At 43.7% G+C, this 23882-nt stretch overlaps 2 protein-coding genes across 3 annotated transcripts in view; one reads left to right on the plus strand and one right to left on the minus strand.

Annotated features, from left to right (window-relative positions):
- The window catches only part of LOC309567888 (uncharacterized protein), a 246936-nt gene that overhangs the window by 80840 nt on the left and 142214 nt on the right, over positions 1-23882 (plus strand). The window lies entirely within an intron of this gene.
- The window catches only part of DSCAML1 (DS cell adhesion molecule like 1), a 432791-nt gene continuing 419174 nt past the window's right edge, over positions 10266-23882 (minus strand). For both annotated transcript variants that reach the window (XM_082273392.1, XM_082273391.1), the window contains exons 31-33: positions 19515-19709; positions 17092-17400; positions 10266-11197 (exon numbers count right to left, since the gene is read on the minus strand). In XM_082273392.1, the coding sequence (XP_082129518.1) occupies positions 10749-11197; positions 17092-17400; positions 19515-19709 (953 nt within the window). In that variant the 3' untranslated portion in view covers positions 10266-10748. The remainder of the gene's footprint in view (positions 11198-17091; positions 17401-19514; positions 19710-23882) is intronic.

Consider the following 23882-nt stretch of genomic DNA (forward strand, 5'->3'; position numbering starts at 1 on the left):
AATCAGGAGCTCAACCAGGAACAACTGGAGCTCACTACTAGGAAAAAAACACCCTCAAGAGGCAGGAGCTTCTGTAACTGCAGCCTGCAAAACTTTGCGGCCGAACGCAGCATTCGAATATGCAAGTACATTCACCTTGTAAAACTTTGTGAATGTGGGTACAGACAACTACGTAGCTGCCTTGCACACCTGAACCACTGACGCTTGATGACGGAAGGCCCAGGAGGCACTAAGCCCCCTTGTAGAATGTGCCTTGACAGGGAAAGGAGGAACCTGACCCTTAATAGAATAGGCCTGCACCACCGTCTGTCTGATCCATCTGGAAATGGACACAGCAGATGCGGCCTGTCCCTTACGAGAACCATCCATAAGGACAAACAAAGAATCAGATTTTCAAATTGACCCAGTCGCCGCCAGGTACACCCTGATTGCTCGAACCACATCCAGGAAATGTAGGGCTATTTATTTAGGATGTTTCAGCTTAGGACACAAAGATGGAAACACAATATCGTCATTTAAATGAAACCCCGAGACGACCTTAGGAAGGAACACCTGACAGGGTCGCAACACCAATTTGTCCCTATAAACCACCAGGTAAGGTGACCGATAGGACAATGCAGCCAACTCCGACACCCTACGCGCAGAAGTTATAGCCACCAAAAAGGCCCCCTTCTGTGACAGAGTGAGCAGAGGAAGTCCACAAATATTTTCAAAAGGAGGTTTCTGAAGTACCGACAATACCAAATTGAGGTCCCACGGTGGTACCAGGGATCTCACCAGAGGAGCCAGATGCGAACCCCCTGCATGAGAGTGTGAACCAAGGAATTCGCAGCCAACGGCCATTGGAAAAAATTTGATTTTTGTAAGAACTTACCATAAAATCCTTTTCTCTGAGTCCTCTGACAGAAGCAGCTCTCAACGCTTCTTCACTAATGGGTAATGCACCATCTACAGGAGTAGACTAGGCAGTGAAAAGCTTTCACTCGACACGCCTATAGGGGCTGTCCCTCACGACATTACCCCAGACACACTGTGCTCTAAAGTGAAAAGCAGTGAAAGAAGACACAACCAACCTTAAAATAGCGGGACGGGAGCAGCGTCTGTCAGAGGAGTCAGAGAAAAGGATTTTCAAAAATCCAATTTTCTCTTAGGTCCTCTGACAGACGCAGCTCTCAATGCTTCTTCACTAATGGGACGTCCCAAAGCAGTGTAGGCATGAGGAGTGGTAAGAACGCAACCAAAAACTGTGTACATAAAGGAAGCATCCGAGGATGCCATCAAATCAACCTTGTAGAATTTTAGGCTTTTAGAATTGTAGACCAGGTCGCCGCTTTTTACACCTGAGCCACAGATGCCTGATGGCGAAAAGCCCAAGAGCCACTCAGCGCTCTAGTAGAATGCGCCCTCACAGGGAAAGGAGGCACTTGACCTTTTAACGAATAGGCCTGAACAATAGTCTGTCTGATCCACTTTGATATGGTTGCAGCAGATGCAGCCAAACTCTTACGAGGTCCCTCAGGAAGGACAAACAGAGAATCAGATGTCCGGAGGACTCCGTGGCTGACAGGTAGACCCTGACCGCCCTACCCACAGCCTGCGAATGCAAGGCAAATTCCTTGGGATGCTTGGGCTTAGCACAGAGCAAAGGTAAAACAATATCTTCATTGAGGTGGAAAGCTGACACCACCTTAGGGAGAAAAGATTGGTTAGGATGCAGAACAACTTTATCCCTATAAACGACCAGATAAGACGAACGGCAGGACAGAGCCGCCAACTCAGACACCCTGCAAGCAGAGGTGATAGCCACCAAAAAGGCAACCTTCTGAGACAAGAAAGGCAGAGAAATTTCCCTGATATTTTCAAAGTGAGGTCTTTGGAGAACGGACAAAACCAAATTCAGATCCCATGGAGGTAAAGGGGATCTCCTTGGCGGAGCCAAATGACGCACCCCTTGAAGTAAAGTGCGAATCAAGGAATTAGTCGCCAAGGGACATTGGAAGTAAATGGCTAAGGCCGACACCTGACCTTTAATCATGCCCAAAGCCAAACGTTGCTCCACTCCTTTCTGCAAGAAGGCTAAAACCCTTGCCACCAAGAAGGAGCGAGGAAGCAATTTCTGCGACTCACACCAGTTAATATACATCTTCCAAGTACGATGATAAATCTTCCTGAAAGTCGTCTTCCTAGCTCTCAGCAAGGTAGGAATCAGAGAATCAGAGAGACCTCTGTTCCTCTGGCCTTTAACAGCCACACCGTTAAAGCCCGCGATCGTAAAGCAGGATGGAAGATCGGCTCTTGAGACAGCAGATCCTCTCTCAGAGGCAGCCGCCAGGGAGGCTCGACGACCATCTTTACCAGGTCTGTGTATCACGACCGGCGAGGCCAGTCTGGGGCCACCAGAATCACCTACACCTTTTCCACCGCCAACCTGCAGAGGAACCTCGACAACAGTTGTATCAGAGGGAAGGCATAAAGCAATCGATACTGGCTCCAAGGCACCACCAATGCGTCTGTGGCGTCGGCCAGAGGATCTCGAGCCCTGACCACAAATCTCTCTACCTTTTTTGTTCAGTCTAGACGCAAACAGATCCACCTCCGGAGTTCCCCATCGGGCACACAGGAGGCGAAAAACCTCCAGATGCAGGGACCATTCCCCCTGATCCAGAACCTGACGACTCAGGTAATCCGCCTGCCAGTTCTCCACTCCTGGGATGTGAACTGCGGAGAGAGCTGGAACATGCGACTCGGCCCAAATCAGAATCTCAGCCACTTCCTTGGCCCCGACAGGCTGACATCCATAGTGATCACCGTCCACAACAGTGGCAGAAACGACCTGCCCTGGCTCAGAGCAGGCGACTGAAGCCACCACGAGAGCTCCAACCTCGTGAGACAGCTTAGACATATCATCCTGTCCCAGGACTGCGGATCCTTGTTCCACTTGGCAAGAACTTGGTGAAATTGGGCAAACGGGACCGCCTCGAAAGCCGAAACCATCAGGGACCTCATACACTTCCGCAGGCAGGAGAGATCGTTGTCCATTAGGATCCTGATCTCGCCCTGCAAGGTCTGGAGTTTTTCCTCTGGAAGAAAGACCCTCACTTGAGAGGAGTCTAAAACCATGCCCAGATAACTAAGGTGTACTGACGGGTCAAAACAGACTTCTGGAAGTTGATGGTTCACCCGAACTCCGGAAGCCTCTGAATCATGAACGTCAGGTCGCTCGACAGGGTGGCACAGGAGCTCACCCTTAACAGGAGATTGTCTAGATAACCGAGCACCGATATCCCTTTTTTGCGTAGCAAAGCCAGCACCGGAGCCAAAACCTTGGTGAAGACTCTGGGAGCGGAAGCTAGACCAAAGGGTAATGCCACAAATTGAAGGTGATCCTCCACCACCACGAAACAGAGATACCGCTGATGACCCTCGTAAATAGGGATGTGCAGATACGCATCTTATAAATCGATGGAAGCCAAAAAATCCCCTTGATTTAAAGACGCCACCACCGATTGAATGGATTCCATCCAAAACTTCTGCACCCCCACAAAGCGGTTCAGCAACTTGAGGTCCAGAATTGGACGCACCTTGCCCTCTTTCCTGGCCACCATGAACAGGTTGGAGTAAAAACCTCGAAACCTGTCCTGCTGTGGAATCGGGACAATTACGTAATGTGCCAAAAGATCCTGCACTGCCTCCCTGAAAGCTGTCAAACGATCCGGAGACAGACGGAGATTTGATGGAAAGAACCTGTCTGCTGGGCGAGATTGAAATTTGATCTTGTACCCTGTACATCAGTTTGTGAACCCATTTGTCTGGAATCAGAGACGTCCAGGGTTCCCGAAAATAACGCAGATGTCCCCCCACCCCTGAACCGGGTGAGGGCGTCCCTTCATGCAAAGGAGGACTTGTCCTCTGCACCGAACTGGTCAGCTTTGGGCTTACCCGACCAAGCCTTCTTGTTTCCTCCGGAGGCTCTGAACAGTTTGCCTTTTCCTGCGCCTCTGACACATGAAAAAGCCCCCTGCAAGCCTAGAAGGAAGGCCCCCACTTGCTGCGAGGTGCCTTACCTTTTGCGGATTGAGGGAGAAGAGTACTCTTACCCCCCGTGAGACCCTTGATTAACTCATCCAAGGAGTCACCAAACAGACGTTCACCTAAAAGGGGAAGATCAGTTACGGCCTTCTTAGAAGCCTGATCCACTGACCAGCTCTTCAGCCACACCATGTGGCGTATGGTGATCCCCACTGCAGACACTCTGGCAGCCAGAGGAGCCGTTTCCAGGGCCACATCACATAGGTACACCATGGCCTGGGCCATCTGATCCGTGAGCTCAATCAGAGTTGGGGGAACCGACTCAGCGTCCAAGCAGCTAAGCACCTTGACCCATTCCGTGACCGTCTGAGAAACCAGGACGGAGGCAAACACAGGTTTTAGAATCGAACCCGCCAACAAATGCAGGTGGCGGGAAAGGGATTCCATTTGCCTGTCCACCGGGTCCTTAAACACCGGGGAGTCTTCTACAGGTACCACAGTAGATTTATTCAACCGGGAAACAGTGTGATCCACCTTAGGTGACACCGTCCAACGATTGAAAAACTGAGTCTGCAAAGGGGTAACGACGCTGAAAGCGATTGGGAAGCACCAGCATGTGTTTTATGCGCCGCCATTGCTCAATCACAATATCGTGAAAATCCTTGGGACATGTAAAAACCTGACCCGACTTCTGGTCTTTGCGGGAGCCAAACACAACCCGCTTTCCTGACTGCGTGGGATCATCATCCAATTGCAATGTTTCCCTTACAGAACTAATCAGTGCTTCCACCAGAGCGCGTTCCAGCACTGCAGCTGAGGAGGACTCATCCTCCTCACCCTCTGACAGGAGCTAAGTGTGTCAGAAGAATGCCCAAAGGACCAAAAAATCCCCTTACTGTACCAGCACCGAGAAGCAGCCGCTCTGCAGTCAGACTTCCAGCATGTGAAACTTCTGAGAGGAAGTGACCAAACATCACTAGAGGCCGAGCCCGCCTGTGTAGTGTAAAAGCTACAACAAAATGCTGCCAATAGAAAAGCATAGGAAGCCAAGGGAAAATGGCCGCCGCCCATACAGCATGGCCTATGCCAATACTAAAAATGGCAGCAGAAAATGTTGCCATGCACTCAGAAAAATGAAGGGAAAATGGCCGCTGCCCTTACACAGAAGCGGCCTATGCCCACACCTAAAATGGCGGATATAAACGGCGCCAAACACCCAGGAAAACCAAAAATGAGGCCCCCCACAGGAAGCCACTTAAAAGGACCCCCAGGACAAGGTAACATCATACATACCCCCCCAGGCATACATACCCCCCTAGGCATCAGACGCCGCTATAGAGCCCCCAGTGGGAGCGGGGAGGGCAGGACAGGCCTATGGGAAACTTCCAGAGAGACACAGCCCTGTTATCCCCAGGAGTGGTCTGTTTCAGGGACACGGGGGACATTGCATCACTCACCATACCATGGACCAGAGGGCTCCTCTCTGAAACAGCTCGCCTCCCACCCTGAAGGGGGGTGCTGCCAGCCAGAAGGGGTACGCTGCGACTCAGGGCGTTCCAGGTCGATGCATCCCGGCAAAGCATCAGCTCGCAGGCTTGTCCCCATCCACCAGGGCTCTGTCATGGCGAGGCCTGGGTGGACCACAACCTGTGCACGCTCGTTGGCCAGGCTGGGAGACCATAAGGATCTAGATTATCCAGTGCGAAACCCCAGCCCAGCTTTCACTTGTGGTTCACCAGGAGGATCCCCCTGACACTAGCTAGCGATAGTGAGTAAAGAGAAATAAACATAAACATTTCAAAAGAAAATAAAACCTGAGACCAAAGTCCAAGCAGGGAAACTAGGTCCTACTCCTAAACTAGGCAGCAAGAAACCGATTTTAGAGCACAGTGTGTCTGGGATAATGTTGTGAGGGACAGCCCCTATAGGCGTGTCGAGTAAAAGCTTTTCACTGCCTAGTCTACTCCTGTAGATGACGCATTACCCATTAGTGAAGAAGCATTGAGAGCTGCATCTGTCAGAGGACGTAAGAGAAATACTGGCAAGGTGGCAATCTAGCCCTTGATGGTGCCCAGAGCCAAACGCTGATCTACACCTTGTTGTAGAAACTCCAGCAGGAGGGACACGGAAAAGGAACGGGGAGAATCCCCCCGAGACTCACACCAAGTAATGTATGCCCTCCAAACTTGATGATAAATCTTCCTTGAAGTAGATTTTCTAGCTTTCAACAGCATAGAAATCACTGAATCCAAAAGTCCTCTGTCCTTTAGCACCTGGCTTTCAATAGCAATGCCGTTAAAGCCAGCGACTGTAAAGCAGGATGGAAGATGGGTCCTTGAGAGGAAGCCTCCAAGGAGTATCAGCTACCAGCCTTACTAGGCCTGCGTACCAAGACCAGCAAGGCCAGTCTGGTGCCACCAGAATGACCAGAATCCCTTCCACCTCAATTCTGCGCAGCAGTCTCAGCAGACGTTGTAGTGGAGGAAAAGTGTGAATTAGGCGATACTGATCCCAAGGGGCCAGCAGAGCATTGGCGGCGTCGACCAGAGGATCCCGGGACCTTGCCACAAACCTCTAAACCTTCCAGTTGAAATGAGAGGCCAACAGGTCCACATCGGGGGTCCCCCACCGGAGACACAGTTGTTAAAACACCTCCGGGTAAAGAGACCATTCGCCAGGCTGCAACGCCTTAGGGCTGAGGTAGTCCGTCTGTCAATTTTCCACCACTGGAATGTGCACTGCAGAGAAGGCTGGAACATATCATTCTGCCCACCATAGAATGCTGGCTATTTCCTGGGCCGCTAGGGCACTTCTTGTGCCTCCTTGATGATTGACATATGCCACAGCCGTGGCATTGTTCGATTAAACCCGTAACGGGCACCCCTGCAGACGATCGGTCCACTGGGACAGGCAAAGCCTGATCGCCAGAATCTTCAGGATGTTGATCGGCAGACTAGACTCCTCCCGAGTCCAAACACCTTAAGCGGAGTCTGTGCCCAGAACACCCCCCCACCCGGACAGATTGGCAATCATTGTCCAATACAGGGGGAGAAAGGATTTCCCTTGCCAAAGCACCGGGAATGGAGCCATCAAATCAGAGATCCCCTCGCATCCTGGCTCAACTGAATCAGGTTGTCCAATGACTGAGAATTCTTGTCCCATTTGGCAAGAATCTCTTTCTGCAGAGGCCTGCTATGAAACTGAGCAAATGGAACAGCCTCGAAGGTGGAGACCATCAAACCCAGCACTTGCATGCAAGCCCTGAGAGATGACTGTCGGTTGGACAACAAGAGCCGAATCTCATCCTACAACTTCAGCAGTTTTGCCTGGGGAAGAAACACCTGGGCTGCGGCTGAATCTAGAGTCAGGCCCAGATAGTCCAGTTTGGTGGATTGAGTCAGAGATGATTTCTGACAATTCAGCATCCAGCCGAACTCCTGAAGAGTTTACACAGTGATATCCAAATCGACCTGTAGAGCTGACGGAGACTCTGCTCGTAGAAGAAGTACATCAAGGTACCCCAGTACCCCAATCCCCCTTCCCCCAACACCGGGGCCAACACTTTTATGAACACCTGCGGAGCTGAGGCAAGACCAAAAGGTAACGCCACAAATTGATAATGCTCCTCTCCCATGGCAAAACGAAGGAAACGCTGATTCCCAACATATATTGGGATATAAAAGGGGGTTGGGGAACCAGCGCTATGGATAAGAACTGCCAGGCAGTGAAATAGAAGGTTGCAGCCACCAACCGACCCCTAAGGAACTTAGGGGCGGATATGTAGTGTGGGGGTGAAAAAGTTGGAAACGGCGCTACCTAACGCATGTGCAAAGATGCGAGTGAAGAGGAGAAAGTGCTTAGTGCGTACAAGGGCGAGAAGGTTAGAAAAACGCCCAAAGGAGACTAAACAGTCACTTGACGGATTGGAGGAGATCCTCATATATTTAATATTTGGACACTTAGGATATACCTATCTACTCATCCATTCCGGTATAAGCACTTCTATTTTTTCCCTAATATAATAATTTTTTTGGTAACATTACCATATACAGATACATATTTATATATATATTTTTTCTGCTTGATTCACTCACTAATGTCCTTAGGGCACGTGTATTCTATTCTTTTCTTTCTCTTCACAAACACTTTTCATCACTTCTATGTTATTGTCTTATTAAAATTATATTACAAAACGTTTGTTGCCCCTTTTAATTTTAATTTTCTTTCATACGCCTCTTTTTACATATATAATTTTTTTTATACATACTCGTTTTTAATAAAATCGCCTATTAAATACTTATGTAATTTAAATTGGATCCACTAGATGGCAGCATGATCTAACATGATGATTAACGTAGCCACAGATATACATCCCATAATAAGCTTGCACATTCCACAAACTTCCTTCGTTACCGAGCAATCACTGGTAGATGTGCATTAGGGCAAGTGATTGGCCGCTGGGATGATTCTGGCTATATCAGGACAGCGAGGTCGACTGACGGGCACCGCTCCCCGTAGACGTCCTATGACGAAACGTACGTAGGGCGGAACCCAACGTCACTTCCGGTCCGCAGCTCGCCTATGCTTGGAACGCGGAAGCTTCCCCAGCGCAGACTGCTACTATCTGACACGATCTGCTGCATCCACTACCTAAGCGTGAGTCGCTACTATACTTTTGTATACCCTCCCTTCACTTATCACACTAAGAAGTTCTTTTCTTCCCTTTGCACCCAGATGGGATCTTTTTGGTCCGTAGGGACCGTCAGCAAGCAGGTTTGAGGATTACACCTACATCCTGTTTTTTGGCTTACATACATACCATCTGTGGCCTTAGGGTAAGTGTGACCCCTAGTGTTCAAATCGGAGAAATACAACCCAGAAGGTATACAATTAGCATTCTCACGGTTTTTACTATTTATGATTTATTCACAATTAATTTATTCAGCATTATTTATTGAAAATTACAATTATTAACCCTGTATATATTTTTCTAATCTTTACCATACCTCACATACATCATTTATTTATTGTCTCGGCTGGAATTATTTATATTTAGCCAGTGATTTTTTCACAAGCACAATATTTATATGTGTCACACTTGCACTATTTTGTACGCACTAAGCACTTTCTCCTCTTCACTCGCATCTTTGCACATGCGTTAGGTAGCGCCGTTTCCAACTTTTTCACCCCCACACTACATATATTGGGATATGAAGGTAAGCGTCCTTGATATCGATAGAGGCCAGAAAATCCCCTTGATGAAGGAAAGCTACTACCATGTGAATGGACTCCATCTGAAATTTCTGAACCTGCAAAAAGCAGTTTAGAGCCTTGAGGTCCAAGATCGGACGGACCTTACCTTCCTTCCTGGGAACAGTAAACAGATTTGAATAAAAACCCTGAAAATGTTTTGACTCTGGAATGGGCACAATCACTCCCTGTGATAACAGGTCCTGCACCGCCCCATAAAGACCTTGCAGTTGTATTCATTTTGCACCCCCTTAATTGCTTATGTAACTCCACTGCAGAGCAATGGCTTCCTCTGGTGTTAACAGCCTGTCCATTGAAAAAATATCTACAGTGCCCTCCAGTGGGCAATATATTGGGCAATATATCAAGACTCCATATATGGCCTCATTCACGTTTATGTGCAAATGAGGCTACCACCAAAAAGATTTTTAAAGAACAGGCTTTGAACATTGGAGAAGCCGCAGCTGGGGCAAGGGTTAGTGCAGTTTAGCTTGAATAGAGATGGGGGAAAAAGGGTTTTGAAGTGTGCATTAAAAGTACATATGTACTTTTTTGACTATTCATCTTTCATTGTTGTGACAGCAGTAAAAAAATCAAACTGGTTACTATAGGTTTCAGCAATTTAGCTTTGCTCTACGCACTGGTTTCGTTAGTACATATTCTATATATTTTCTGTTTTCCAGAATGGAAAGCCTAATTTTAAGCTAAACCCAGACCTGAGGCAAATTGAAATATTGAAACATATGAAATCAGTTCATCATATAGGTAGAAGACGGTGGCTGTTCACCGTGAATATCTAGCAATGCCTGCAAAAAATACAGTATATATGGGAAAATATAAAACTGAAATCTTTCAAAGTATACACGCATTCATTAAAAAAAGACATTAATATCTGTCTCATGTGCCAGGCACACCACAAACTCATCTTTCATAAAGTGCACCTGTCACCCTGCATTCACCATCATTCAATAGTGCAGATAAAACAATTTATATAAATGGTTTATTCATTAAAAAACTCTTAATACAGAATAATACATTTGGTGACAGGTTCACTTTGAAGCTGTTGGACAAACAGATAAACCTCTTGAGAATGTCATCGCCATGTGAATACATTTCTTTATTCCTGGAAACACAGTCTCCACACACTCTTCAGCATCACTTAACATATAGCACACTCAGGCAACCTCCGAGAATTCTGCATGCAGCTCTCTCTCTTCTCTTCACTCATGTGCCACAGATAAAATACAGATTTCTTTTCTTATTTGTTTTTATCCTGAAGAAGAAAATAGGTATTTTTCATACAAAAAATGTGTCTTTTATCACCAAGTTTTTGTTTTAAATTTTCAATTTGTCCTTTTTTTTTTAAATGTTTTTTCAAAATATAGAAATACAGCCAAGACACTGCGCAGGGGGAAAGATTTTTGCAGTCTGTGAGTATGTAGGGAGAGAAGTGTCGGGAGGGGTGGGTGTCAGACCAATGTGTAAGATTTAGAATAGGCTCCAGCTCCTTGTTTCTGTGCCCGGCCACCTCCAGAATTACTCATTTCCAGCAAAGAGTCCCGGGAGCCGCCCATCTTGCTGTGCTGGGCAGGTAAACGATTCTCTAAAGGTCCGGCAGAGGCAGCGGGTTCAGCGGGGGCAGATGGCGCCGTGGCTGTGGGGGCTGATGGAGCAGAGGCCGAAGCACCAGCCATGTGAAGAGTCCGTTGAGGTAAGTTCCCACCAGATGGGGCTGGGTGCGACAGGCCAGGTGGGGGTTTAGCACCCGGCTCTAGAGTCAGATGGCGTGAGTGATAACCGCGGCTCAGATTACGCATAGAGGCCTCTCTTGGAGGCACTACAGGACAAGGGTCATGAGGGTCAGGCTTACGAAAGTGGGGATCAGATTTTACATACAGTGGAAGATTGCAGTATTCACCTGTAAACAAAAGAGACAGTATATAAGAACAGGAAAAACAGCTAACCAAAATATGACATTTTAAATTAGACAAACTCTAAAAACAATATATTATTTTGGTGGACTGTAATAAAAATGTGCTATTAAAAAGCATTGATAGGAAATGTCCCCAACAACATTCTCTTCCTCATGATCATGCAGTCCACAGCAGTCAGAATTAAAGTGTTTTAAAAGAGAAGTATGGGTAAAGATTGTTTTGGCCATAGTTCTCTTCTGAGTCACAAGAGTGCATTTACGAGGGGAGGCCAATAAGTTCTTACCCTCACAATGATCTAGACATGCTAGGGATCTGAACTTTTGCAGGTTTATAGGTGGATATCTTAGTAATATATTGTTTTTGTAGGTTGTGGTGAATTATAGTTAGAGCCAAGAGAAATTAAGTAGGTGTCATGCTGGACAAATTTGAATACCGAGCTGTGATTAGGTTCCTCTATCGTCAAGGGAAATCTGCCCAAATAATCCATGAAGAGATGTCAGCTGTGTATGGAGAGGATTGTCCATCATATGAGACTGTCAAATGATGGAAGAGAGAATTCAAGTGTGGTTGCAAAAATATACAAGATGACCCAAGGGAAGTCATCAACTGCCACAAAACCAAGTGTGGTGGCGAAGGTTGAGAAGCTGGTGCTTGAAGATAGACATGTTTCTATTCATTTCTTAGCTAAGGAGGTGAACATTAGTAGGGGGTCAGTTTACAACATATTACATAACATCTTACATATGAGCAAAGTAGCTGCACGTTGGGTTCCCAGGTTACTGACACCTTTTCAAATCAGCAACGAGTGCACCTGCACATCGAGCTGAAGAAACTGTCACTTTTGTTCGCAATTGAGGCTATGAACCTATGCCCCATCCACCTTTGGACTTCTTCCGGTTTCCAAATCTGAAGAAACATTTACGGGGAAGACGTTTCCACAATGATGAGGCAGTCATTACTGAAGTTGATAGCTGGTTTCCTCCAATTCTGCATACTTCTATGCAGATGGTATTAAAGGTCTGTTCCACAGATGTGAGAAGTGCGTAACCATAGGAGGTGGATATGTAGAGAAGGAAGAGTCAGTGGACTAAATTTCAGATCCCTAGCACATCTGGATTTTGGTAAAGGGTAAGAACTTATTGGCCTCCCCTCCTATTTCTTCATTCCTGTGATCCAGATTCAGCCAACAGTGGGCTAAAGCCTACTGCTGACTGATGTTACATAGTGGAACCAGGCTCTGGAGGAATTCTGACTTCAATGTCGGGATCCAACCAGATGCCTGAACAGAAGCTGGCCCAGCCTGCCAGTGCTCTGCTAACAGTCTGGACCAGCTGCTCTTGCCCCTTCCACAGGCCAGCGCTCCAGTGAGCGATGGAGGGGCACAGCACCGGGAACAGTGATTGACAGTCAACCCTCTCTGCTCAGTGAAGATCAATAACTGAGCGATCAGCTGTCATGTGATCGCTCGGTTCTTGGTCTTAGAGCTGGCTGGGGACAGCGGCAGCATTGGACCAATGCAGCAGCCATATAGGTAAGTATGTATGTTTATTTGGGCTCATGCACACTGCATCTCAAAGAAGTCGCTCCTACAGGCTTTTGAGCTTTTTTGAGCTCTCCTTTTTGTCTGCCTGGAAACTCTCCTCCATGTTAGCCAATGTGTCCACACAATGGCTTTTTCAGGAGTTTTTTTTAGGCATATGCTCTTATAGGCAGAAAAAAACCCCCACCAAACTTGCATTTTTGAGAGGAGCTTTCAAGCAGAAAAGATTCCTTAGTGCCCAAAAATGTACAAACAAGCGCAAAAAAAGCCTGAAAAAGCACAAAAAAGCTCAAAGTGCAAAAATGCACACAAAAAAAGGAAAAATAAACTGAGGGGAGGGTTTGGGAAAAAAGGCTTATGCTAAAAAAAAAAGCTCAAAGGCAGAGAAATAAGGCAAAAAAGAAAAAAAATGCAGAGAAAAAAAGCTCAAATGCCTGTTTTTGATTTCCACACTTCTCCTTTAAAGCGGAATTGTTTTGTTGGTTACATTTAGGTTTAAATTCTGATTTCCATCAGCAGCGTCAAACATACTGATGCATTCATTTAAACTCTTTAGCCACAGTCACTATGAGCAGTTGTTAATAGGCCTGGTTCAAACCTATGCACTTATTTTGTGCATTTTCAGTTTTCCAGAAACACACTACAGTCCATTTAATATGGTTTCCTATGGGTCACATTCACATCTGTGCATTTAATGGAAAGAGCCAGGGACTTTTTTTTCTAGTTTTTGATTCCATAGGCTTCAGTGGATCAAAAACGTGTATTGAAAAAAGCAAAATGCACCTTGAATATGCAAAATGCAGCTCGCATAGGTGTGAACCAGGCCTTAATGAGTGGAACATTAGAGATGCAGTCCATATTCTCATCACACATGTTCCTGGAATAAGCTCTTAAGGTACTGGGTGCTGTAGCGACTGCCAGGTGGATACTGGAACCTATACGATATGTAGATATTAGCCGGCACACCAAGTACCATCAAACGTTTTTTTTATTCAAGAAAGATCACATCACAAAATGGTGTACTGCAACGTTTTGGAACCAGGCAGGACCCCTTAGTCAGGCATGTGTTCCCATGAGCCATCTCATGCCTGACGGAGGGGTCCTGCGTGACTGAAACATTACACTATACCGTTTTGTGATGTGATCTTTCTTGAATAAAAAAAAACGTTTGGACGAAATTGATGATCCTTGGTATGCTGGGGAATATCTACATATAGAACATTAGAGACTCTCTGGGGAAATGTTTAAATATTAATTGTAACTTATTACATTTTATGCATGGCTCCCCAAATTCAAAAAATTATCCTTATCCACATAAACTGGAAGAAAAAGTAAATCAAGAGTTTTCCTCTGGCTTCAAATTTATTGCTTAGGTGCTCCTCCCAAGCACCTACTAGCCTCCAGCCAGTAGAGAGCTACCAATTTGTAAATCACTCAACTGTACAAACTATAAAGCTAAAATTTACCAGCATACATTCCAGGAGGCAGCGGAGAGGCGCAGTGATGTCACCGTCACCTCCAGGACATGGGCAAAAGTCAGGTTCAAGATTTTTTTTTCCCTACAAAATGGTAGCTTAGGCAGCTTTAAGTGTTTTTATTTGGGAGGTGGGGGTTGTAAGTAAAGCAGGTCATGTACTTTAAGGTATGCTTTACTATGATAATGGACTTCATTGACCAATAAGGAAGATTGTAAGACAAAAAGGGTAGGACCGTTTTACAGAAAAAGTTGACTTTTGCAAATAACTTCAGATTTTAAACATGTAATTTTCTGTTTATGCTTTACTTAATCACATAGAGTATGCAGTTTGAATTGCTTGGGTTTGAGAAAATTGTACTTTAAATTTATGTACCAATTGGACTTTTTGCAGCCTCCTACATAATATTTATATAAGTCATACCTAACTCCAGAGCTTGAAGTTCAGTAAAGCTGGCCATATAATAGAATCATTTTGTTTAAAAACTTTTGTTTTATGAATAGTTGATTCTGGGGTCAAATTGACATTTATTTTGACTGTAGTGGTGAGGAAATTGAAAGGAGGAGGATGGAAAACTATTCTTGAATAATCAAATTTCTAACATAAGCCTCCTTTCCTAGTTGACAATTACGGAGAAACGCGTTGGGTAGAGCCAACTCTGTGGCGTCATTCCACATGAGCAGGCTGGTGTTGACCACCACCATGTGCATCACTGTGTTGGTCACGGAGGAGGTTTTTATCCTCTAAATTGTAAATGTAATCCAAGCTTTTATTAAAACAAATTTTAGGAGTATTAAAATATGTAGTCTCCCTTTGTTTGCACAACATGTTGGGAGTGAGGAGTGGCTAACCACCATCCATCTAACTTTGTGGGATTACTTTGGTGACTGGAACAGAGGGAGTCTCCTTCCTGCTGCTGAATTTCCAAATATACCTTAAGCGAATGTGATCTCTAAAACTTGAGATCATATCATTCTAGTAAGAGGTGTGTGTTATATGTGTGGTAGAAGATTCCTTCTATGAGCACCCTTTTTCTATTAGGATACAGTTTATTCACGGGATATACACTTCAATTATTAACCCTTTGGGGTTTGGACACTAAGAAGTTGGTTTAAAACTGTCACATATCGTATGGACTATATTTTTGTAACCATATTTTTTATTTTGGTTTGGTTACCACTGAATTGTTGCTATAACCGATTTGGATATACTGTTTAATTATTGTGTACACACAGAATGAAATTTTAGAGGAGCACCCCAATCTTTTTTCTCTTTTAATTTCTAACAGTTAATGTGGGTTTTATTTGGGACATTGAATGTTAAAAGCAAAGGAATTATTGAAGGACTTTGAACATTCATCAAGTTATAGAATACGCTAATGAAAATGTTTGTACAAATGTTAGCTCGAAGCATCCTTCAGGATTTCCTGATCCCTGCCCGGTTCTAGAATATTACACAGGTTTCATAGACCAAGCAACCTCTTCACTTGTTGCCCAAAGAGCACTGAAAGAAGATAAATCTCAGAGCTGGAAATAATGTAGAGAAATAATTGTGACGAGGGTGTTTGCAGGCCTACACCATTTTGATATTACAGATCAGGAGAGTGGTAATAGCATCCTAATGGGTGTCCAGGGCTAGTTTGCTCCTCTAGAAGCATTCAATGCCCTGGTCTAAAAGACAGCGGGAGTGCAGACCCAAACCAAATTGCCCAACTCATATCTAGAGCAAATAGAGTATGTGCTCTATGCTGTGCTGAATAATATAGGCTTTATGTTTTGCTGTGTATTTTGAAACAATGACTAAGTGAAGATTATTAAAGTGATAATATAAGGATATTAAAAGATTTGCTGAAGTTTCATGTACAGAGTTTAATTTCTTTTTTTCCTGTTCATTGGCATAGGTTACAAGATGTGCAATTAGTGAAAGGATGGAAAAGAACTCTACTTAAATTTGGCAAAAGGCAAAGGCCAGTAAATCTGCATTAGTTAAAACCAGTGTAAGGGCTCTTTCACACGGGCGTTCTGATCAGATCCGCCTGTCAGTTTTTTAGGCGGATCTGATCGGATGCCCCATTCAGCCCTATGGAGCAGCGGATGTCAGCGGTGACATGTCCGCTGACACCCGCTGCCATCCGCATCCGATCCTGTCCGTGAAATCCGGACGGATGGAAACCCTATTTTCCATCCGTCCTGGGGATCGGATCGGATGAGAGCGGACAGGCGGTCCGCTCTCCTCCAATCCCCCATAGAGAGCAGCGGGGGCTGTGACACCTCCCTCTCTCCGCAATGCAAGCGGAGACGGAGCTGTCATCCTCCGGCTCAGCGGGGATCGGCGGATCGATCCCCGCTGAGCAGCACGGATCCGCCTACGGAGGCGGACCGCGTGAAAGAGCCATAAAGAGAACTACATTGTTAAACATGAACTATCAGGGCACAAGGACTTGAATGGAGCATCACTGGTTGATGGTACTGAGTGAGAGGTATGTAGTCAGCAGACAGGGCAGCACAGTGACTAAGTGGCTATAACTTCTTCCCAGCAGCACCAGGGTTGTTGGTTTGAATCCCAACCACAGCACTACCTGGAGTTTTTATGTTATCCCTGTGCCTGTGTGGGTTTAGTCCGGGTATTCCGGTTTCCTCCCACACTCCAAAGACATGCTGGTAGGCTAACTGGCTCCTGTCTAAATTGACCCTAGTATGTGTATGTTTGACTGTGAGTTAGGGACCTTAGATTGTAAGCTTCTTGAGGGCAGGGACTGATCTGAATGAACAATATATATGTAAAGCGTTGTGTAAATTGACAGTGCTATATAAGTACCTGCAATAAATAAGATAAATAAACTCAGAAAACTCTAGGAACATACTTTTTGCTCTGTGAGGGATAGGCACAGCCACATTCTTGCTTGGATCACTGTCCTGTGGTTTGGGAGGTGATGCAGTGAAGCGACAAATGCCTGGTTCAGAAGGAGTGCTCATGGAGGTAATACTGTCCCCATTGTCATTTGTTCCTGTTGTCATTTGATCTGAGGAACTGTCTGAGATGAAGCATTCTGTAATCTCAAACTTGGCATGCTGTAGCTGTTCTTCAAGCTTGGCATGCTCATAGGCACGTGCAAGTTCTTCATATGTGGAGGATGCACTCTCTGTTGAGACCATGCTGTTGCGACCTTTGTCTGGAGAACAGAGAAATGGTCATAAAATGGATATATCATAGCAATACAGACAAATTAGAGACACTAGTACATAATGGAGATAAAATGTTTTTCAATGGGACTACAAAAGAAATGATCTGTGTATACTGAAAGGAGTTCGCTAGAGCACACTGTGCCAATAGGAAGCCTACATTCCACAACATTCTAATTATATTGATTACTGACATTTAGTTTATTCAGTAATTCATATTGCCTGGCCAGTCCAGAGGGACGGGACCGTGACTCTGAGCAATCTCTGAAGTGATTTGCAATCTAGTTCAAGCACCGGCAAATACCTTAGAGAATTACGGTTTACAGTAACTGAAACATTCACACAGCATGACGTAAATGCTCTATTCTATTTTCCTGAGCATGCAACCGACTGCCTAGCACTACTGTCTGCATTGAAGTCTGAATCACTGTTCCCACCCTGGGCAGGCCAGACAGCGTGAATTATAAATTAAAAGGAAGCTATACACAGTGTTGAATATATAGGCTGTAATTCTAACCTATCCTTAAAAGAATTCTTAATGCCTGGTCATCAAAAATATGATGTATTGTATAGCAATTTTGTTTATTGTATAATACTATTGTGCACACTTTATTTAATTCAGCACATGCAGCTTTTTGTTCCTTTTCATGTTTTTCTACATCTCTTTACATCCTGATTAAAAAAGGTCTAAAGAACGCAATAGCTCAAATTGAGCAATTGAGAGCATCAGGGCAAACATTATCTGCTGTGCTGTATCTTTAGATTACCCATAGTGGTCTGGGAATCTTTTGTCATATAATAAATGTTTATTTTTAAAATAAATATATTACAAAAAAAAACCCACAAAAACCCTATAAAACAATATTTTAAAAATGTATAAACTCTCACTGTTTTCAAATGGCTGTGGGATGCCTCTTTATAAAATAAATATTGGAGATATTTTCAAAAACTGACCTCAGCTAGCCATTATGCTCCTATTCCTCTATTACAGGGGTCTTCAAACTATGGCCCTCCAGTTCAGGAACTACAATTCCCATCATGCCTAGTCATGTTCCGCAACAGCTGGAAGGCCGTAGTTTGAGGATTCCTGCTCTATTATATCCCCTCTCCTTCTTGGTCATCTGCTCTACCCACCTACCTACATTACAAAATCTTACTGGCCATTTCTTTTCTCATACTAACTATTCCAGTTGACATCATCTGTTGGTAACTACTCATCTAGCGTGCTCCCAGGAACTGATTTTAAAACCTCTTTTGACATGTCACGCATTTTATGAATATATGACTTCTCAGGATAAACAGTCATGAATCTGTGCACACTGAAGATAAGAATTTTGTTATGCAAAACCAGCAATGTCATGTTTTTTAATGGATATATTGCTGTATGCAATACCTTGTTATAACCTGTGGTCATTTTTCATCAATAAGGCAGTACAGCCAGTCCTCCTGCTTGTCAGCTGCCCAGGCCCCCCAGTCCTCCTGCTTGTCAGGTGCCCATGCCCCCCTATTGAACTGATGGGGCCTGGGCCTCGTACAGGAGGACCGGCTGTACTTCCTTAGTGATGGTCCTGCTCCAGACACACCCCCCTACTGAATGAGCAAGGCACATGAGCTTTTCTGATTGCACATGTTATGGGTCTGGCTAAGAAGGGGGCTTGTCGGACCTCTACCTAGAGACCACTGCTTTCCCACCAAGGGTCCCACTCTGTAGCTGCTGGCATGTGACAAGCTTTTCTACTCAGGCCGTAGCTCTTTTAGAAAGAAATGAACCGAAAAGACATAAGACATTGAACAACTTTGTTTTCATACACCTAGACTGCATTTAACTGATTTAAACTGAGAGTTCAATTGGGCTTTAAAGAAAGTAAGTCATAAGAGAAATGTGTAGGCTTTCCTTGTTCCTGACTGCCATTGTAATATTTTGGCATAAGTCACTGGATTGGAACCAGCTTAGAGATAAGGAATTCAGACTTGTTTCTCACTTTCACCTGCAGCATGCTTGCTCTGGGTTTGTGACTCAGAAGCCAGAAAAGACATATCTGTTGTCTTTTAACAAAGGTACTCTACATAAAAACAAAAATTATCAAATACTTAATAAACAAACCTGTATCCTGAGAAAGGCTGGCACTGTAACTATCACTCTCAGTTACAGTAATGCCATGTTGAGACCCCACTGTCCTCCAATCAGAGGTCAGAGTTCGGGCAGGAGTGGAACTCTGGCACTTTGTGAGTGTCCACTGGCTTGAGTATCGGTTTCTGGTGCTGTGAGCAGACTTTACACTTTTTCGAGAAACTGGATCTAAAAGAAAATAATTTGAATGATTTGATAAGAGAAGTGATAAAACGTGCTGCACCAGAATAAAAATAACATTTAAAGGGGATAAAGAAATAGCAACTAAACCTTTGATTCAATGTGACCACGACATTTCTTTTATTATCCCATTTACCAGTATCTGTGCATAAAGGCTGTAGTAATATTGTTATTGTATACTCTCTTTCCTATTGCAACTTGCTAGCAATTTCTAGATAGCAGCTGTGAAATCTCTGTGTAAAATTACTTTTTTTTAATCATACTAAACTAATCCATCCAAATCTGTAAATATTCTAAAATCACTCAATAGCAAATTAAAAACAGGCAATGCAATTAACACTGAACTCTAAGCAAACATCTAAACACACAAATGAAATACATATGGTAAAGCTGTTTCATCTATGAATGGATTTTTTTGCTCATCCAGTCCTGAGCTTTACACAACCTTTTCTCTGCTGCAGCTAAGTAATACAGGTCTTGCCATTGCCCCAGTCTGCGACTGGACAGTGAAAGAAGATGCAACAGACTGATGAGCTAATTTCTATCACTCTGCTCTCAGGGACTGCAAGAGGATAATACCTTATCAAATGTAGGTACTTGTATTGATTGCTTTAAAAATACATTTGAGGTTTAAAAATACATTTGATGTTTAAAAAAAAATTTGATGATGTATTCTTTAATACAGATTTGCAATAATGTATGTCTTTTAAATTTGCCTGGAGTTCAGCTTTAAATTCCCAAAGACATAATTACAAAATAAATAAATATAGCAGATGGTTACATACTTTCTTCAATTATAAGAAGTTATGCAATTCTACTACAAAAATATTGTCATAAAAATGTTACCATGTTTAGCCCCCTTTAACACTAAAACGCGCTGACGGAAGGGTGTGTTCTGTGCACATTTCCTGCACCGCAGATGAATGCACCGCTCTTTTAAGAGTGTGTGGGTGCCGATGAATTGTGGGTGCCGATTAACTGAGCATGCAAGTTCCAGTGTGAACCAGCCCTTAAGCTTGTCTTTATCAACTCACACAGTACAAAATAAATTTTATTTAATAATGCTTTGATTTATGTTTAATATATCACTGGATCCAGAATATCTACCCAATATGTACAAATTTACACCTTTATATTAATTACAATAATGGTTTAGGCTACGTTCACATATAGGCGTTTTGGGGCGTTTTTCAGCTCTAAGGATCAGCTCAAAAAACGCCCAACAAGACAAATCCTATTCATTTCAATGGCCCCTGTTTACATCTGAGCTTTCCGACACCTTGAGCAAAATGCCAGACGCGCCAAAAAGTACATGAGCTTCTTTTTGGGCAGGTTACAGGCGTTTTTGCCCCATAGACTTCAATGCAAACGCTGGAAAGGTGATATAGAGCGTTTTACAGCCGTTTTGTAGCTGCTGATCAGCTCAAACGGCATCTCTCCACCCCTTGTCACGCCTCTGCTTTAGCACATGTTCTGCAAAATGGTGGACAGCACTTTACTTTTGGAAGCTGAAGGCTTCATTGCACTAGTGAGGACACATCCATGTGGGTACGATGCAAAGAATGTGCATTACAAGAATCGTGTGTATTGGAAGAATTTGTCCTCATGCACACGAAGGTCATCATACATTGCCCAGAACTGGCCACGCTGTGGCTGATTAGCGATCGCAGGATGGTACCAGTATTGTCGATCCCTCGCTTCCTCCAGCATCAGAAGTGCAACTGATGCACAAAACAGAAATCTGTATTTGTCGGCCATTTTAAAGATAAAAAGCAGGAGAGCACACCGTAATACACAACCTCACACAGACACCAAACACCAGCACAAAATCCTGAGGAGGAGGTCCCCTTTTTATGCAAATGTTGTAAAAAAGCACGCTGCTTTTCATTGGTCACCTAAACTCGTATGACTACATAAAAACGCCAATAAATACGCCTGTAAAATGCTTGTAAAAAGCCTATAAAAACACCTATAAAAATGCCTGAAAAACGCCTATAAAATAGCAACACCTAGATGTGAACGTAGCCTTATACAAACCTAGCATTAGCTCATCCCTTTAACTCAAGTAATAATTACGCTCCTGATTACACAATTATTTGGAGTGAGTGATGTCTATCAAGCTCATCCTCTTTCAACCCTTTAGGTTTTGCCCAGAGGAAGGCAAAAACCCAATGGGCCACTGCAAAAAGCCTTCCCTTGCAAGGGGGAAAACCCTGATCCCCACAATCTGGTTGATTCCATGGAATAAACGTTACTTTATTATTCTTAATAATTATAACTGTGGATAGCATTAATTTTTAAACACTTATTAATTTGTAGTTATTCATCCAGTCCTTTTTAAATTCCGTTCTTGATTATGCCATTGCTGCCATATGCAATGGGGAAACATATAAAACTTTTACCTTAAAGGGTTAGTTCACTTAACCGCTTCCCCTCCCAATCCTACCTAGATGACAGGATGTCAAACTTTTGGATGTGTGGCCCCAACACCTTACGAACAAGCACTTGGCTATTTGACTGCAGATTGTCTAACCACAAATGCACAGTCCTCTCTCTCATAGCTCAGCTGAGCAGACTGCCCTGTGAGAGAGCACAGATAGTGCCAACGTTTTTAGGTAAGCTATGTTCTTGTAGCTGAGTGCTCGTTCGTGAGGTGCCATCTAGGCAGGAAACAGAGGGGAAACCCATGGTAGAAGCAGCTTCCAACATCACTTTTAAAAAAATAATTAAAAGTGATAATTAAAAGTGAACTAACACTTTGAAGGATACATCCAAGTAGGAATGCATTTCCTACCCTAAAATCCCTCCATACAAGTGACACACTGAAGAACGTAGACTTAATGGTTTATGGAGTCCTTATCGCCCTTGTTGCGTGCCATAGCCATGCTGGTCTCCTTTCAAGTTTGGTCTCTTCTGTGTCTTGATTGGCTAGCCTGGGATAAAGTAACTCCTGCACAAGTGCTCAGGAGTTACCGGTACATCATTCCTGCATCCAAGGCATGCTGAATGTGTACAAATACAAAAACATTGTTGGCAGGCAGAAAAGGAAACATACAGAGCCTCTTCTGCAAAAAAACGTGTACCTACCAGTAAATTCTGTAAGTGGTTCTAAAGGTTCATTGCCTTATCCTATCTAAAACTTTCCTATTCAGCCTCATCACTTTCTTTCTATCCTTACAGTTTGTATGAATATATTTGTTTGGAATTAGGGTGTCTTACCTTGTTAATATTTTCCCAAACTACAATTCTAAGTATCTTTTTAAGCAGTTTATAGTTTACCTTCCTGCTTTCCTAAAGGTCACAGCGCCATTATTCGGTAGTTTATTGAATGCTAACTGAAATGTTATCTCACTTTGGTCCTTGCTATCCAAAGATTGTGAAACCTTTGGTTTAAACATAATATCTGGTCTATTAGGAATGATTCCAGTCCAACAGAATTTCCCCTCTTAAGTGATCTGGCTACCACTCGCTTAAGAGAATTAAGTTTATAAATGTGTTTTTGCTAGAATCACTATGTTTCATTTGATGTAATGTTAATTATTGCCTTGATATTTCAGATAACCCACTAGATTACAATTTTTCTCCTGCTAATTTCTTAATCTCGCCTACCCCCCATATACTAGCTCAAAATATCCTCCCACCTTTCCAACAATTCGTTTGCACAGCACACTTTTAGCCTTCTTAATGAAGCCCATTCCCACCATGGAGTCTAAAGTTAAGTCCAGTTTTCCAAAAAACAAAACCTATCTTCCTACACTTTTCAGCCACTAGCTCCCACATTACTGCTGTCTTTCTGATATAACACCTGGTATTGATACAGTATGTGAAAATACTAGATTGGAGGTCCTGAATCTGTGTATATTCTTGTTCCCCAACATTAAAATGTTGTTCCCTTAAAATGTCACTAAAGGCAAAACTTTTTTTTCTATTTGGATAGACTAAGGGAGAGTTGTTTTTGCCATCTGTGTCCTATTGCAGAGATTTCCCACCACTTCCTGTCCTGTAGCCAAAACAGGAAGTGAGAGGAAATCCCTCCAAACTGAGAGAATCCCAGCATATCACCAAGGTCACCAGAACTAGTGTCTTCATTGGAAAATTTCCCCTCTATTACTTTGTCAACACAAAATTTGGGATTTTCTTTTACTTTTACTTTCGATGATA

The sequence above is a fragment of the Pelophylax lessonae genome, assembly GCF_965119305.1.
Source record: "Pelophylax lessonae genome assembly, chromosome: 12".
NCBI lineage: Eukaryota > Metazoa > Chordata > Amphibia > Anura > Ranidae > Pelophylax > Pelophylax lessonae.